The sequence below is a fragment of the Morone saxatilis genome, unplaced genomic scaffold (assembly GCF_004916995.1).
Source record: "Morone saxatilis isolate NCDOM2014 unplaced genomic scaffold, NCSU_SB_2.0 Contig4, whole genome shotgun sequence".
In the NCBI taxonomy this organism is placed as follows: domain Eukaryota; kingdom Metazoa; phylum Chordata; class Actinopteri; family Moronidae; genus Morone; species Morone saxatilis.
Window position 1 is genome coordinate 9,970,219 of NW_023339984.1, and position 15,340 is coordinate 9,985,558.

The 15,340-nt window shown below is 40.9% G+C and overlaps 2 protein-coding genes across 2 annotated transcripts in view; both read left to right on the forward strand.

Annotated features, from left to right (window-relative positions):
• Positions 1 to 263: 263 nt before the first annotated feature.
• On the forward strand, positions 264 to 6,835 carry tp53 (tumor protein p53). Its single transcript, XM_035675382.1, has 11 exons — positions 264 to 419; positions 1,644 to 1,760; positions 1,843 to 1,921; positions 2,005 to 2,193; positions 3,275 to 3,449; positions 3,555 to 3,667; positions 4,048 to 4,157; positions 4,283 to 4,407; positions 4,490 to 4,581; positions 4,660 to 4,730; positions 5,213 to 6,835. Exons 2-11 carry the CDS (start codon positions 1,672 to 1,674, stop codon positions 5,307 to 5,309), a joined length of 1,140 nt encoding a protein of 379 aa, XP_035531275.1. The 5' UTR covers positions 264 to 419; positions 1,644 to 1,671; the 3' UTR covers positions 5,310 to 6,835.
• Positions 6,836 to 6,966: 131 nt separating this feature from the next.
• LOC118337825 (receptor-type tyrosine-protein phosphatase eta) overlaps positions 6,967 to 15,340 on the forward strand; it is an 11,606-nt gene continuing 3,232 nt past the window's right edge. Inside the window, exons 1-9 of the mRNA XM_035674934.1 lie at positions 6,967 to 7,228; positions 8,405 to 8,493; positions 8,785 to 9,733; positions 10,589 to 10,837; positions 11,633 to 11,884; positions 12,194 to 12,317; positions 13,070 to 13,209; positions 13,323 to 13,580; positions 13,960 to 14,226. Coding sequence (XP_035530827.1) covers positions 7,198 to 7,228; positions 8,405 to 8,493; positions 8,785 to 9,733; positions 10,589 to 10,837; positions 11,633 to 11,884; positions 12,194 to 12,317; positions 13,070 to 13,209; positions 13,323 to 13,580; positions 13,960 to 14,226 — 2,359 coding nt within the window. The 5' untranslated portion in view covers positions 6,967 to 7,197. The remainder of the gene's footprint in view (positions 7,229 to 8,404; positions 8,494 to 8,784; positions 9,734 to 10,588; positions 10,838 to 11,632; positions 11,885 to 12,193; positions 12,318 to 13,069; positions 13,210 to 13,322; positions 13,581 to 13,959; positions 14,227 to 15,340) is intronic.

Genomic DNA, 15,340 nt, shown 5'->3' on the forward strand with positions numbered 1-15,340 from the left:
TAGACTTTATTGATCCCACAATGGGGATATTCACTTGTCACAGCAACATTTGAGTGAAATAAACAGGCTACAGATATATATATATAAAACCTGCACTAAATAAACTAATCTTAACCTGTGAGGGAGATAAATGCACTAATAAGCAGCTATCTTGAGCTACACGTCGGTCCTTGAACGCAGCAGTGGCGTTTCACGACGTTGCGTTTTCGTACGTCAGGAGCAGGACGCTCTGTGATTGGACGGTTCCTCGGGTATACGGCGCCCTTTCCCCCACTCCTCGTCTCAGTGGGAATCCCCAACAATCCCCAAACAACGTGCTCCGAGACGTCTCAAAATATTGTGACTTTTTGTCGGCTGTGTTTCCTCCCGAGCCCTGAACCGTGACGCCCCGCTGTCGGACAGCAGCACGCGTACAGAAGGTTAGCAGTGTGCTCGAACGTTCCCCTCCGTCGTCGGGGCAACAGAGCCTCGAATTTGTCCGTTAACGAGACGTTTAACGGCGGTTTGTCGACCGTTAGTCGGACGTAGCGCTAACGTTTTCAGCTAGGTGTGCTAACGCGGAGCTAACGTCGTGTGGCCGCAAACCTTGTTGCACCGTCGATGTTTGTTCGCTTCCGCTCGCACTTTGGCTTATAGTTGAGTTATATGTATCGAGTTGTAGTCAAAGTGCAGCCTCGGTGGTCGGTTGAAGCTGTCTAGCTTCATTCAGTTTGTGTAGTTAGGCCTCCAGCCTGACCGAAAGTGGAGGCTAGCTGACGTTAGCAGGATGAATGGTGGTGTTTGTGTTTGGCTGCTTGTGAAGTGAAATGAGTTTAATCTAAAACCTTCATGTGAGAGAGAAACACGGCTGTCTTTATGAGTGTGTTGTGTGTTTTATGAAGCAGTGGTTACACAGAATAATGCCAACATTAGTCAGCAGTTCTCAGGGAGGGAGAACAAGGCCTCACCACATTTCCTGTTTGGCACCAAACAAAGTTTGATTATCGACTAATTGGCAATTTATCGATCCAGAAATGTGTCCTTCCCTTTTCCCAGCCTCTTAAATCTGTGTATATACTTATTTTTTTGTTTTTATGTCATAAGTCAGATATGTTTGGATGTCTTTGAACAAAAACTATTTAGAGAATCACTTTTGGGGATTGTGGTTGTTGTTTTCACTATTTTCTGTTTTTTTAAATAGGCTAAAATAATTAAATCTGATTTTTTTTGGGACTAATTACAACTGCAGTAGCTTACCTTTTGTGAAAATCACTTTTTACGTTTGTAGAAACTTTAACTATCTCCTGACAGTAGTTCATGAAGCCGATCATCTGTGATAATTATCTTTCTCTGACTTGTGTTGGCGCTCTTTTTGGCATTTGTAAAAATCCACCAGGCCTGCACGAAAATAACCAATCAGAGTCAACAAAGACACTTTGGGTTGGCAGCTTTTGATTGTTGTCTCATTCCCAGCATCAGTATTTAACGACCTGGGAACGAGACTCCACAGATCTTTATTGACTGACTGCTTTTCCTCAGACCCGGTGGATTTATTTTAAATGAGTTCCCTACTGAAGCTTTAATTGTATAACTAATTGAACTCATTAGATACCTCGTCAGTCTAACACTAACTCTCTCTTCCTGTTGTTCCCCTCCGCACGCAGCAACTCGGCTCTTCCTCATTTGTAATTAATGATGGAAGAGCAAGACTTCGAGAGCTTGTCGCTGAGCCAGCCGCTGCAGCTGAGCCAGTCCTCCTTCATCGAGCTGTGGGACAGCGTGTGAGTTGTGTTTTTTAACGGTTAAAACGATTCAGTTTACTGCAGAAGAACAAGTGAACAAGTCAAGTGTCTGTTTTCGTAGAGTCACTCCCTCCATCTCTACCATTCCTACGGTGACCGGTGCTGAAACATGGGGGACGAACGGAAACATGGAAGCGCTGGTATGTAATGACTATTGATCAGAAAACATTTAGATTTCTGCACAGGAATTATATTAAACTCTCTTGTCTCTCTGATCTCACAGCTTATGAATGACCAGGTGCTGGCGGAGAGATTTGATGAGAATCTGTTCGAGCTGCCTCTAGAAGTGCCCTCCAGAGATGGCGTCACCCCGCCGGCCCCCACCGTCCCGGTTACATCCGACTACCCGGGGGAATACGGCTTCCAGCTTCGCTTTCAGAAGTCGGGCACGGCAAAGTCCGTCACCTCCACTGTGAGTTATACCGGGTTCAAAATGTAGAAGTTCACCTTCTTGTTGATTTGTTTTATTTATTTATTCTGTTTTTAAATTATTTCCAGCAGTATTTTTTACCAGAAAACGTGTTTCTGTTATCGTATCAGAGACAAATGAGTGCCAACTGCACATAGTGTCTGATTTTGACAGATTTACACTTTAATACTAAAGTGCAAAGTTTAATTGGACTTGTAGCCGATTATCCTGCAACCGAACATGTTAATGAGGCAGGCGTTTGCTGTTTGAGCTCTTCAGCCAGAGAACAAAAGGGATTTCCACCAACTAAGAACAAGTTTCTCACATCCGCAGTGTAATTTTCATTTCATTCCTCCTGTTATGTATTTTATTAATTCAAGAAATTAAATTCAACTTAACTACACAGACGTTTCACATTTTTTAAAGGTTTGCAAATAAAAAGCTCTTAAGTTTTTAATTGTCCACGAAATGACTTAAAGTGAGTAAAACACAGAAAACGTCTTCAACAAACATTAAATTAAATATCTTACCTTGTGGCCACGTTTAGAAAACAGTTCTTTAGTTTCTCTCTGCTTTCTGGTGGAGTCTCATTCATTCTGACGATTCGCTAAAAGTTTAAGGTCTGGAGTCAGTCACTGAGTTTGAAGAGCCAGTCGCATTAATGTTTCCACGGTGACTCGCCCAGCAGCGTGCTGCAGTTGGCCAGTTTAGTTGAGGTTAGGGTGGTCTGCCCTGAAACCCCCGCCCCCCCCTGCGACTTGTCCTCTGGTGCAGTCTGGTTGTAAAGCTCCGCTCTGACATGACGGGACATGTTCCTGCGCTGTCTTCCTCCAGCACACAAAGGGTTAAAAACGGACGGAAGCAAGGTAAAAACTAAACTCTTCTAATTTGATAAATCTGGCCTTTCTTATTTGGAGAACTCAACATGTAGCTCTGGTTCTTTAGAGAAGAGAGAGTTTAAGAATAGTACTTTTAGTCTTTATAATAGAGCGCTCATTTTTGCCTGAGACAGATCTCAGATCAGCGTTTGAGTCTTCACACATGAACTCACAGCTCCGGCTCCTTTGCCTCTGCTTCCTCTCAGTTTTCGGAGCAGCTCAACAAGCTCTATTGCCAGCTAGCAAAGACCAGCCCTGTTGAAGTGCTGGTGAGCAAGGAGCTTCCTGCGGACGCCGTCATCAGAGCCACGGCGGTCTATAAGAAGACGGAGCACGTGGCCGAAGTGGTCCGCAGATGTCCCCACCACCAGAATGAGGACGGTAAGGAAAACGTTTCAGTTACAAAAATCTCCGTTTATGAACAGTGGAAGAATCCGGTTGTGAGCGTCATAGTCATCTGAGGTGACTTCTTTGTTTTCCCTGCAGCTGCTGAACATCGCAGCCATCTGATCAGAGTGGAGGGCAGCCAGAGAGCTCAGTATTTTGAAGATCCGCACACAAAGAGGCAGAGTGTGACTGTCCCGTACGAGCCTCCACAGGTACAACTGCCCCACTCGATCTGTCTGAGGGGCAACTGTCTACTCTCTCCTACAGCAGTTATTTTTTTACCCATTCACACTTTTTAATGTGACCTTCGAGCGTTTTCTACGTGAGTATATGAACGAACGAACGGTGTGTCACGTTGATGTTATGTTTCAGCCTTAAAATACAAATCGATGTACAAAAAGAACATGCAGCAAAAATAAAAACGCAGACAGACACACAGAACAGTCGATGAGCGGCTTAGTTTTCAGTGGATTTTCTGAATGAACATAGTACGATCTTTTATTACGACTGACTGGTGAAGAAACATTTTCCCTCTCTAGTTGTAGACACTTTAAACAGCAGTGAATAGAAAGTGTTTCTTTTCCTCTTTCAGTTGGGCTCCGAGATGACTACAGTTCTCTTGAGCTTCATGTGTAACAGTTCGTGCATGGGGGGCATGAATCGAAGACCGATCCTCACAATCCTGACCCTCGAGACTCCAGAGTAAGTCTCAAGTCTTCTACCAGATATTTTGATGTATCTTCTGTGCGTGTTATCAGGAGCATTATCGTTCCTAGAAGTTTGTGCAGCGTAGGAAAGCGTTTTGACCCCTCTGTTCTTCCTCCCAGTGGACTCGTTTTGGGCCGGAGGTGCTTTGAGGTTCGTGTCTGCGCCTGTCCAGGCAGGGACCGAAAGACTGAGGAGGCCAACACCGATAAATTGCTGAACGGAACCAAACAAATCAAAAAACGCAGTATGTTCTTGTTGCATCGCCAAAGATTTCCGTTTCCCTCCCTGTTCCCTCCACCTCATTAACATCATTTTTGTTTCTTTAGAGAGCGCCCCGACTCCCGACACCACTTCTGCGAAGAAGGCCAAGTCGGCCTCCAGTGCAGAGGAGGAGGACAAGGAGGTGTTTATTCTACATGTAAGTAAAGATACGTACTGTTGTGGAGCTGGACGTCTTTACAAAAATGCTGTTTGATTAATTCCATCTCTCGTGCAGGTCCATGGTCGGGAGAACTACGACATGTTGAAGAAAATAAATGATGGACTAAAGTTGCTCAACAAAGAGAGGTAAGTGGAGCGTCCAGTAACTTTGTATTAAAGCAGCCTGAATCACTTTCAGTGGACTAAACGTCTAATTTAACTCGTGAAGAATATCTCAGCATGATTGAGTTTTAAATTCAACCCTCGTTGTTGTGAACTGCTGTAGTCCGTATGGATCTGCCACTAGAGGTCCACATAATCACTCCACATAACTCAGATCATACTATATATGGTATAATGTAGACTGTTATATCGAGTGAGTTATTATTATTTACTGAGTTCTCTGGAATAAAGAAAACAGTGGATCACGTCTTCTGTGATTGTCTTTGAGTGTTGCAGTTGTACAACACTGAAAGAAAAATACCTACAACAGGTCATTTGGTGCGCACACACACACACACACACACACTCTGAAGTGCATTGTAAATTTAAGTATTGTGTCAACTCAAATAAACGAAGTCTGTCCCACTTGTCCTTATTTCTGAGTTTGTCCTGTTTTCTCTCCACAGCAAAAACAAGACAAAGGTCTCAGTCAAACAGGAGATCGCGCTGCCTTCCACCGGGAAGAAACTCCTGCAGAGAGGAGAGAGGAGTGACAGTGACTGAGGCTCTTTGCTCTGATAATGAAACGAACGACATGTCTTTGTCCCTCCAAGCAATCGGGTTTATTTCAAGTTTTTATTCGACATTGAAACCCCTAAATCACAATCCTGCCTCAGTAAGCCAGAAAACTTGATTCAATAACTGTTCTGCCTGATCATTCACTGTACTATATCTTTATGATATATAAAATATATAAATATGCAAATAAAGATTATGCAGAGGAGGGCAGTTCATACTGTAAACAGGTCTGCCTCCTCCTCCTCCTCAACAGGATATGAGGGTGGGACTCTGTTAATTGTGGCAGGGAAACTCATTTGAATTTTAATGATTACATTTTTTAAATTTGTCATTTCATTTATAATACATTGTTTGTACTCCAGTTTATTTTCTTTTCTTTTTTTTTTAAAATAACATTTGTATGTTTTGTCAAATAGTAATTATGAAGTTAATTAGGGTTTCAAAAAAAAAAAAAGCATTTGGCCAAATTTTATAATCTTTTTACTAGTGACTGCCGTTCGCTTGAGAAAGTGTTTGTAAAACTTGAATGGATGTTTACCTCCATTATCATAGCTGTATTACTGTACCACAGCCCACGTGAGTTCAAACCTTTTACATCCAGTCAAACTCTCGTCTGTGTGAGGAAGTTCACTCGGCCCAAATGTTTCATTCCAGCTCCGGTTAGTTCAAGCTGATATAAAGATGTAGAGGAAGAAATATAAGGCCAGATTAAAGAACGTACAGGCTCGACTGAATGTAATTCTGTCGGTGGGACGCTTTCTTTCTTTTTTTACTCCATTTTTATATAAATATATATTTCATCACACAAAGCTGTAAATAGATTTTCAACATTTTTTTTAATCTCTCTCCAAGGATCAGTTATTTTCTCATCAGGATCGCCTCCGATTAAATGGTGATGATTCTGCTCGCAGGGAACATGTTTTGTCATGATTTTTTTTTTTGTGAAAATGAACAGTAGATTTGGTAGTTGAAGGGCTGGCTGGATCACCCCAAAACCTAATCACCTTTTAGTATTTGTACCGTCTTGTATACGGAAGAAAGTGTTGGAGGAAGAGTAAGTGGAATTATGACATGACCATACAGGAAATACACAAACAACAAACAAGGAAAACGCCTTTTTAAAAGAGACTCCAGACTTGTTTTGGGTCGGAGGTGACACTGAGAACTACTGCCCGTCTGTCAGGATGCCCCCGCTGTGATCTGACTTTACGTTTCCGTTTCTGCCCCCGACCCACAGACCATGCAACTTGTCGATTAGCACTTCAGTTTGATGTGACCAATCACTGTTGAGGCAAAACCACTTTTTTTACACTGCCAAAAAAAAAAGTATATTAAAGGCATTTCTTTGTTTTACTTCTGTAACTTTATAGATTATTTTGGGAACTTAGTTTTGTATAAGAGGTTTATCTTTCTATTTTTTCATTGTCATTTTTTTTCATGGCTTTTTATGTTATAATTTGCATTTTGTTTTCCAAAGCTTTGATACTAAATAAACTACTTGTAACATAGAACTCTGTTTTCTGTCTTTGTGTCTCAGCACTGTTACTCTTTAAACCCCCTCCCCCTGGTTCACTTTGCATGTTTGGATGATGGATGCAAAACCAGGAGCTTGGAAAGGTATTCTGTCCCCAGTTGAATGGAGCCTTGTGTTGCCAGTCAAATGTGCGGTTTATTACCTGTTGATCTACAAACGCACTTATTTGTGTTTTATGAACGCCTCTCATACCGAGAGATCGGTTCACTGGAAGCATCTGTAGCCTGGATGAGCAGTAAGACTAACAGTTTTAACTTGATGTAGCGTGAATGGATTTCCTTCGCTTCCTACTTGTTTAAAACTTTGTTTTGAAGTGGTTGAGTCAGCAGGAATCTCAACATGGATAAAGTCTTTATTTTGATTTGTTGGGGTGAGTTATTTTCTCAATGGTTTTCATTTGTAGCCAGTATGCAGCATTTTTATGCATTATTCTGCATCTGATTGTCATTTATTTGATCAATTGTTCACTCCATGAAGTGTCAGACGCACTTTGGCTGATTTTTATTGATCTGTTTGTTGCAGTGATTTTTCAACTGGATGCTGGTGACCAACAGGAATCCTTTGTAGACTGAGACTATTATCTTTAAATCTAAAGATGATAATAAAAAAATACTCACAAAATCCTCTCCAACTATGTTCTAATGTGTGTCTATTGATTACCTCTGGATTAATGAGTCATCAAAGTTGATCAGTTTTATGTCGACTGACGTTTCACAAGAGCTAACTTAAAATGTTAAAGGTAAATAAATGATATACTGAAAATGAGCAGTAATTATTATTTATACTGTTCTGACTTGTATACCTATTGCATTTAAGGATTGATTGTTTTTTATTTTTACGTCATAAATGAAATATTTTGGATTTTGGTTACTAAGTTGGACAAAAGCAATTTAAAGACGTCATCACCTTGAATCTTTTTCACTATTTTACTTTTTATTTAAACTAAACTTGACTAAACAATCAAGAAAATAATTTTTAGATTAATGAAAGTGAGCGTTAGTTGCAGCTCTGTGTGGCTCTCATTTTAATGTCAGTTCATCTGAGACAAGGGATGACTGTGCCACTAAAAACTGAGCAAGTAGTTAGCTAGTAACTTATAAAATTAGATTTATTACTCATTACTTATTGCTCCCTGCCAACAGTAATTAGATACACTACTAGCTGTATTACCTCCTCCCTGAAATTCAGACTTACATCGATTAATATCTGTTTTGTTTGGAAGATGGAAACATTCACATGAAACTAATTTCCTCCAGGATTACAAAGGGTGTGGTTGGATTGTTGGATTTCAAATCAATCAGGTTTTACAACAAAAGTAAGACTGTAACTAATTATTTTTTGCCAGAGAAACTAGTAATATTACTAAAATATATAAGTAATTAGCTACACTACTTGTTACTGGGGAAAGTAATGCCTTACTGTTCAACACTGGTTACCAGTGACTTAATCAATGTAACTTAATTTTGTAATGAAATTGACCAAGAAACGCTTCCTATTCTCCAAAATACTGACCTGTCAGATCTGCTACGTCTCTGTTTCTCCTCAGCTCTGATGCTGACGCACAGCGCTGCAAAGCAACAGTACTACCCTCAGTCCAGGAATCTCACCTGGGATGAGGCCAGGAGCTACTGCCAGGTACAACATGAACCTAATTTTTACGTTCAAAAAGAGGTTGTGGTTTTTAACGGCATACATGTGTTTAATTATATAGCTGTCAAGTTAAAGGGGGTGTTGTGTTCAGAGCTAGTAATTATTCCCCTTTGGTTTCACATCGCTTACTTTGGATTTACTTATCAACAGCTGATGGATAAGTATAGTAGATCCTCATCAGCACTGACTGAAGGACCTGAACAACTCCACAAACCTCATAATGACCCCTGAGTGGAACCACTACTGTCAAACATTGACTCTCTCATGTCCTTTCAGATCTGTTTCAAAGATCTGGTGACGCTGACGCCTGAAAACATCAGAATCATCGTTCAGAAACTCACCTCTGACCACTGGATCGGCCTCCGCAAGAACTTCTACTCTACCGCCTACTACACCAGCAACTACCCAATCAACCCCACCAGCAACTACCCAATCAACCCCACCAGCAACTACCCAAGCAACTTTACCAGCAACTCCACCAGCAACTACACCTTTAGTTCCACCATCAACCCTACAACCAACAACCCCACAACCATCCACTCCACCATCCACAACACCATCCACTCCACCATCAACTCCACCATCAACTTCACCATCAACTCCACCAGTAACTCCAGCAGCAACGCCTCCACCAGCACCGCCCTGTTGTGGTCTCGCTGGGCCAACGGGGATCCCCTCACCTTCCAGAACTGGTACCCTGGTTGGCCCGTGTTTAAATCATCCTTCCCAAGAAGAGACTGCTGCAGCTGCTCCTGCACCTGCCCAGCAAGGCCAACCACAACAACGCAAAGCTACACCAGATACACAGAATCCACCACCTTAAAGGTGACGACAACACAAAATTCAACCAAAAATGTGACTGATCTCTGGGACTCCACCTTTACAAGCAGAACTGGAACTGATGGTGTGACAGACGTTACTGGACTGTGGGGATCCAACACCCAGGACGAGACCAGTTTCACTGAACTGAGCAGAAACACAACCAATAACGTGACAGAAGTTACTGGAGTCTTTGAATCCACCACCCCAGTATTTACCACAACTACCCCCATGACGACCATGCTACCACCAATAGAATCAGAGTGCTTGCGATCACCTATGCTGTTCCCGGATGTCCCCGACCCTGATGAGAACTATATTGAAGACTCTTGCGTGGCCATGCTCAGATTTGGGACTTGGGTTGAAAAGTACTGCTGGGAGCTTCTGCCTTTTATATGTTATGAGGGTAAGACTCACGTAAAGCCTGATTCTTGTTTCATTTTAGATCTCACACAGTCCAAGAATAACTATTATACATGACTTGTGCGGGGCAACTGTACTCAGCACTGTACCCGAACATTAAATGAAATCTACTCTTTCTTTCTAATGATGTCCATAAACAGTACATCACAATACAAAAAGAAAACAACCATACATAGTTACAGTTTCAGCACACATATTAAGATCTTGTTTTGTGTATACATACACATTTATTTAGCTGAATTATGCATTTTTCTGTGATTATAATGAACTAGTTTTGATGATCATATGGAAACTTTATTATATTTAAGGGAAGTGGGAAGGAAGGAAATGTTTTAAATTATTTTCTTTTAATTTTTCTAGATAAATAATCTTCTGGTGTGTTTGTCTCTGTATTGTTTAAATACGATTTCTATAACTCATTTATTTATTGATAGAACATATTATATCCTCCTTATATCAAGATACAAGTCAAAACAGACACCAACTTCCACTGCAATCTATTGTGTGGATCCGTGCAGCCACAGGTCTCAACAAAAAGAAGCCTAAATACATCTAGCTGAACAATCAGATTCTTTTAAAAGAAAAGACAAAAGAAACTTAGTAAAGATAAATAATAATAACAATCAAAATGTGACCGGCCAACAGATAAATAAAATAAATGTATAAATGCTCACAACAGAAGATTTCCAAGTGTGGAAGTAAAGGTGTCCACACACATACAGTCTGATATGCACCCTGGTTTATTCAGAATTATACGACACTCTCTATTCCTGTGTTTGTACCTCTGTGGACTTCTCTGGTCTCTGGTTCCAATTAAAGTTCTTCATATTTTTTCCAGATCATTTCGTAGGCGAAACCAACGTGACCAACGTGACTTCCGAGAGTGCCGTCCTCACATGGCTGTCCGCCCCCGGCAACGTCAGCCATTACCGTTTAGAGGTCAAAGGCGACAGAAACATGACGGAAGATTTGACTGATCTGACCTACGACCTTTTCAACCTGACAGCAGGCGCCTATTACTCAGTCCAGGTGTTCCCTGTTAAGTGTCAGAGAGACCTCAACCCACAGAAGAGGGCCTTCTACACCAGTGAGTTCGCCTTCTTCTGTAACATCTGACATTAAGATAATACTTGGAAAAATCACACAAATACAATTTAGAAATTAAACCGACATGTTTTTGTAGAACAACACATCACTGAGTAAAACCTTTCTAAAGAGTGGAAGATGCAGGTTAAATCCTTGTGCGATTGGTTCCTGCTCAGATCAAACGTGATTAATGATGTGATTGTTTGAAAGCTGCTCTTAAAGATTACTCTCACACCTGCTGTTATAGTAAAGTAGCTGGATAGCTGTGTCTTAACTCTGTAACTCTGTTTTAGTCTTAAATTGGGTCTTTAGCGCCGCAGTATAATAATAATTTTGTGTCCAAAATCATCAATAATTAGCCTGATGTGGACACTAGATCGTTTTTTTTTAAAAGTCAGTTGTTTCCAAAGTACAGAGACCACCTGACCAAACACAGATATTATGATATTGTTTGTTAGCTACTACAACCAAATGTGACAATTACCAAACAGACGAGATAACAACTTATTTTTTTTACATTACTGTCAATAACTAAGCTGATAATAGTACAACAAATATTATACATACCTTTTAAAAGTTAAAGATTAATTTAAACTGATTTTCATTCAGACTTCATGTCTCAAAATATGTTTATTTCCTGCTGTAAGAGGACACTGATCACCAAGGTCCTATTTACGATGCACGTTGTTTTCATCATCCAGTTTAATGCAGATTATTTTAAAATCATAAAGAAGAATAAAGTAATAATGCAAACACTTTGCTTGTAACCCTGATTATCTCTCTCTCTTTTTTTCAGTACCTAACAAAGTCGAAAACCTCACTGTCACCATGGTGACAGAAACCTCTATCACCCTGAGCTGGAGTAAACCAGCTGGAACATTTTATTACTATACTATTAAGGGTACTGAGGGTTTGCAGATTCAGACTACGACAGAGGGCAGTAAGCTCAACGGTTTGATACCTGGGAGCCCTTACACATTCTCCGTCATCTCAGTAGTGGAGGACACGTCCCAGTGGAGTGAAGAGTCCAACATCACAGCATACACCAGTGAGTTTGTATTACATATAACAAATAAAAAGGATTATAACGCCTCAGAGGAAGGATATCGCTGCCTGTTACTCCTAATGCGCCTTTCTCTACAGACAGAAGGAAGCATTTGATACAGAAGGAAGTACACAGTCAAAGCACATCAAAAGCTTATTCAGGTTAAAATGAGGAAGAGGTTCATAGCTGGTATTTTCTTGCTCAATAATATAAAATTCAAATCAGCGGAGGCAAATTAGAGTTGCATGTTAGATTATAGTTTAGGTTCTTGTCAGTAAACAGAGCGATGTTTTCGTCTGTTCTCTTTTTCAGAGCCCAGGAAAGTGTCCAACCTGAGCGTGTCTGAGAATACCAACAACTCGCTGCTGCTTACCTGGAAGCTATCTGTGGGGAACGCCACAGGTTTCATAGTGAAGGCTATGAAGGACAGTGATGGGTATGTACTTCTAGATAGCCCAGAACTTATTTACTTATTTGAAATCAGTTATATTTACAGTGATGTTTGTCTTTAGCCGTGCCGCTGCTGCCTGCCGCTTCATCCACAGCTTTGGTCGAGACTGAGCTCTCAGGTTCACATTTTGTGGTTTTTATGAAACATCTTAACTACAAGATGGATTGTCTTGACACTAGGTACAGACATTCAACCCACACCAGGAGAAACTCTAACAAAGGTGGTGATCCCTTAAATTTAAATCTGGCACCATCAAAATTTCAAAATATGAATTTGTTCAGTACTTTGGTTTATGAAAGGCCTGCAAGACTGATGTCATTCCCATCAGCCTAAGCTCCACCGGTTGAATGATAGCACACTACCAAGCTAAGATAAGATTGTGAACATGGTAAGCATTATACCTGCTATAGATCAGCATGTTAGCATTATCTAAACTATTTCCTTTGTAGGAAAAGCTGAGAGTGAGTGCAACTGAAACATTGATTGTAGAGTTGATCCAGGGAGTCGTTTCCTAAATCGTGATGAATACTCCATACTTCCAAATAAATCTGTCTAACTCTGAGTTTATTTAAAATCTGCACAGTCATCTTATTGCTTGTGTTTCTCACCCCGTCTGACTTTTGAATTGTCCCAGACAATGAAAATGAGACCCAAGTTGTAATGCACTGGTATTATCTTTTAATTGTTGACATGCACAGTTGCCTCTTAAATGACATAACTGTTTCTCCTCCTAACAGCACATTGTTTAATGAAGTGGTGAACCAAACCAAAGTGAGAGTAACTGGGCTGCCGATGGGCACCAAGATAACCCTCAGCGTGGCAGCAGTGGCCAATTACACTCTGGAGGGAGACAAAGTGACCGTTGTCAGCTACACCGGTAACTCTGAGCTAATGGTTTTGTTGTTGTTGTTGGTCAGTAGAGGAATCAATCATTCACAGGAACAGAACATTAATTAAAGTCATTATTCTGACTTTGTGACTCCTACATAGCTCCTGGACCAATTTCAAACCTGATGTTGGAAACAACAGAGAACACCCTCACTGCTAAATGGGATCCTCCTACGGGTAATTATTCAACTTTCACCATCACGCTGCAGCTGGAAGGCAAAGTTGTAGATAATTCAACCAGCCTAACAGAACCTAAGAAGCATTTTACGAATCTGAAGACTGGAGGCAACTACAAAGTGATCGTCAGCGCTGTCAGTGGAACTTTCCAAGGCCCACCGGAGGAGAGCTCAAAATTCACATGTGAGTCCATAACATTTCGGTCCTGGTGCGATTCGGTGACACCTGTGGTTACCATGGTAACGGCAAGGAGGAACAATGTCTACACTGACCTCTGTGACAAATATAATTTCATGTGACTTGCCAATAAAAGCCAGCAAGTGTTTTGCCAGTTGAATGCTTTTAATATGAAGCAGCAGTGAGAAATGTGCAGTTAGCATTACAGCTCTGATATTAGGAGAGTAGACCGTAAACAGTGAGGCAGATATCTATCATATAGAGAGTTACTCACAGAATGTAAATACATTAAATGGCTGTTGCTGACCTGACTGTCAATACCTTTGACTCCAAAATTATCTTATAAATTACTGCTTCATTTTCTTTCTTTTCCCCATTTTTCCAGTGCCGCTTCCGCCTACTGATGCCAAGGTCACTTTCCGACATAAAGATAACCTCACGCTCGAGTGGAAGCCCCCTGCCAACTCAGCATCAGTCAGTTACACTGTCAGTATTAACTCCAGCTTCTGGGGCTACACAATGTCTGGGAATGTTTTTAACACAACCAGCTATGTGTTTACTGGCTTGAAGTCTGGGACAAAGTACTACCTTGAAGTGAAAACAGTGGTGGGTGAATTATTAAGTTCGGCAGCAAATGCATCAGCTACTACAGGTGAGACCACACGGGTTGTTTTGCATGCTTTAGACTGTTAGCAACAAACTGTGTATACTCTGCCATTACCTTTTACTAAGCATAGCACAAGTTATTTTTTACTTTCAGGCAGCAATCAGTTTCAGTTTGCTGAAAATAAACAGGCAACAATCTTGAGAAAATTTTTTTTGGTGCATTCAAGGAACCTCCAACATCTGAGGTTAGGGTTACAGGAAGACAAACAATTAGCAAACATGAAAAAGATTATAAAAATTCTGTGTATATTCACTGATAATGTTGCTGTATGGCAGCAAAGCTTGAGGCTTGGAGCTTCCTTAAATGCAGTTAGCACTTATATGCCTCCATGCTGGTGATTACCCTGGCCAGAGGCATTATGGGATAGCCTTCACGCCAGCCTGAATACACCAGATTATGAATGAAAAAAATCATCCTAAATATTGTATGTTTTGGAAAACTGCCCACAGTAACATCAATTTTATTTGATTTGTAGTTAACGGGCGAGTAAATTAAAGGAAGTTTTTTTTTTTAATCAAATTTTTATTTTATTTTCATTCAAACACAAAACAAATAATGAGGTACAGCCACTGAACATACCGTTACATCAACCCTCCCTACCTGCCAACATTACACGTTTCTGACATTCAGGGACTCGAAGTGCTGAAAGATCATTTAATAATAACACTGGTATGGTCACAGGCACTGTCTCTGATATGAGTGCCGTCAGCTCAGCGGCCACACCCTGCCAAAATCGAGCAACGGGGGGGCACTTCCACACCATGTGGAGGAAAGTGCCAATGGTTTTTAATGTACACAGGGTGCATGAGGGATCATTGATAACTTTCATAAAATGTAGCTTGCGAGGGGTCAGGTAGGTTCTGTGTATGAAATTATAATGGATCTGCTGGTGGTCAGGATTTCGAGAGGCGAGTTTGATATTGACCCACACCTTGTCCCAATCAAAATCCTGATCCAGTCCGGGGACATCACCCCTCCATATCCTGTCTATTGGGAGCGTTTTGTAGGTGGCTCAAGCAAGTATAAGTATAGAGTGGATACCATTCCCCTCGTAGCTCTTTTAGTAACAATCAACTCATGAAGTGGATGTGTAGGCAGC

What these genes read in the sequence shown, in the direction of transcription:
- tp53 (XM_035675382.1), top strand. Translation starts at nt 1,672, where the DNA reads ATGATGGAAGAGCAAGACTTCGAGAGCTTGTCGCTGAGCCAGCCGCTG. An exon ending in CTGACCCTCGAGACTCCAGA is followed by an intron (nt 4,158 to 4,282) that starts GTAAGTCTCAAG and finishes TCTTCCTCCCAG; the next exon opens with TGGACTCGTTTTGGGCCGGA. An exon ending in AGGAGGTGTTTATTCTACAT is followed by an intron (nt 4,582 to 4,659) that starts GTAAGTAAAGAT and finishes TCTCTCGTGCAG; the next exon opens with GTCCATGGTCGGGAGAACTA.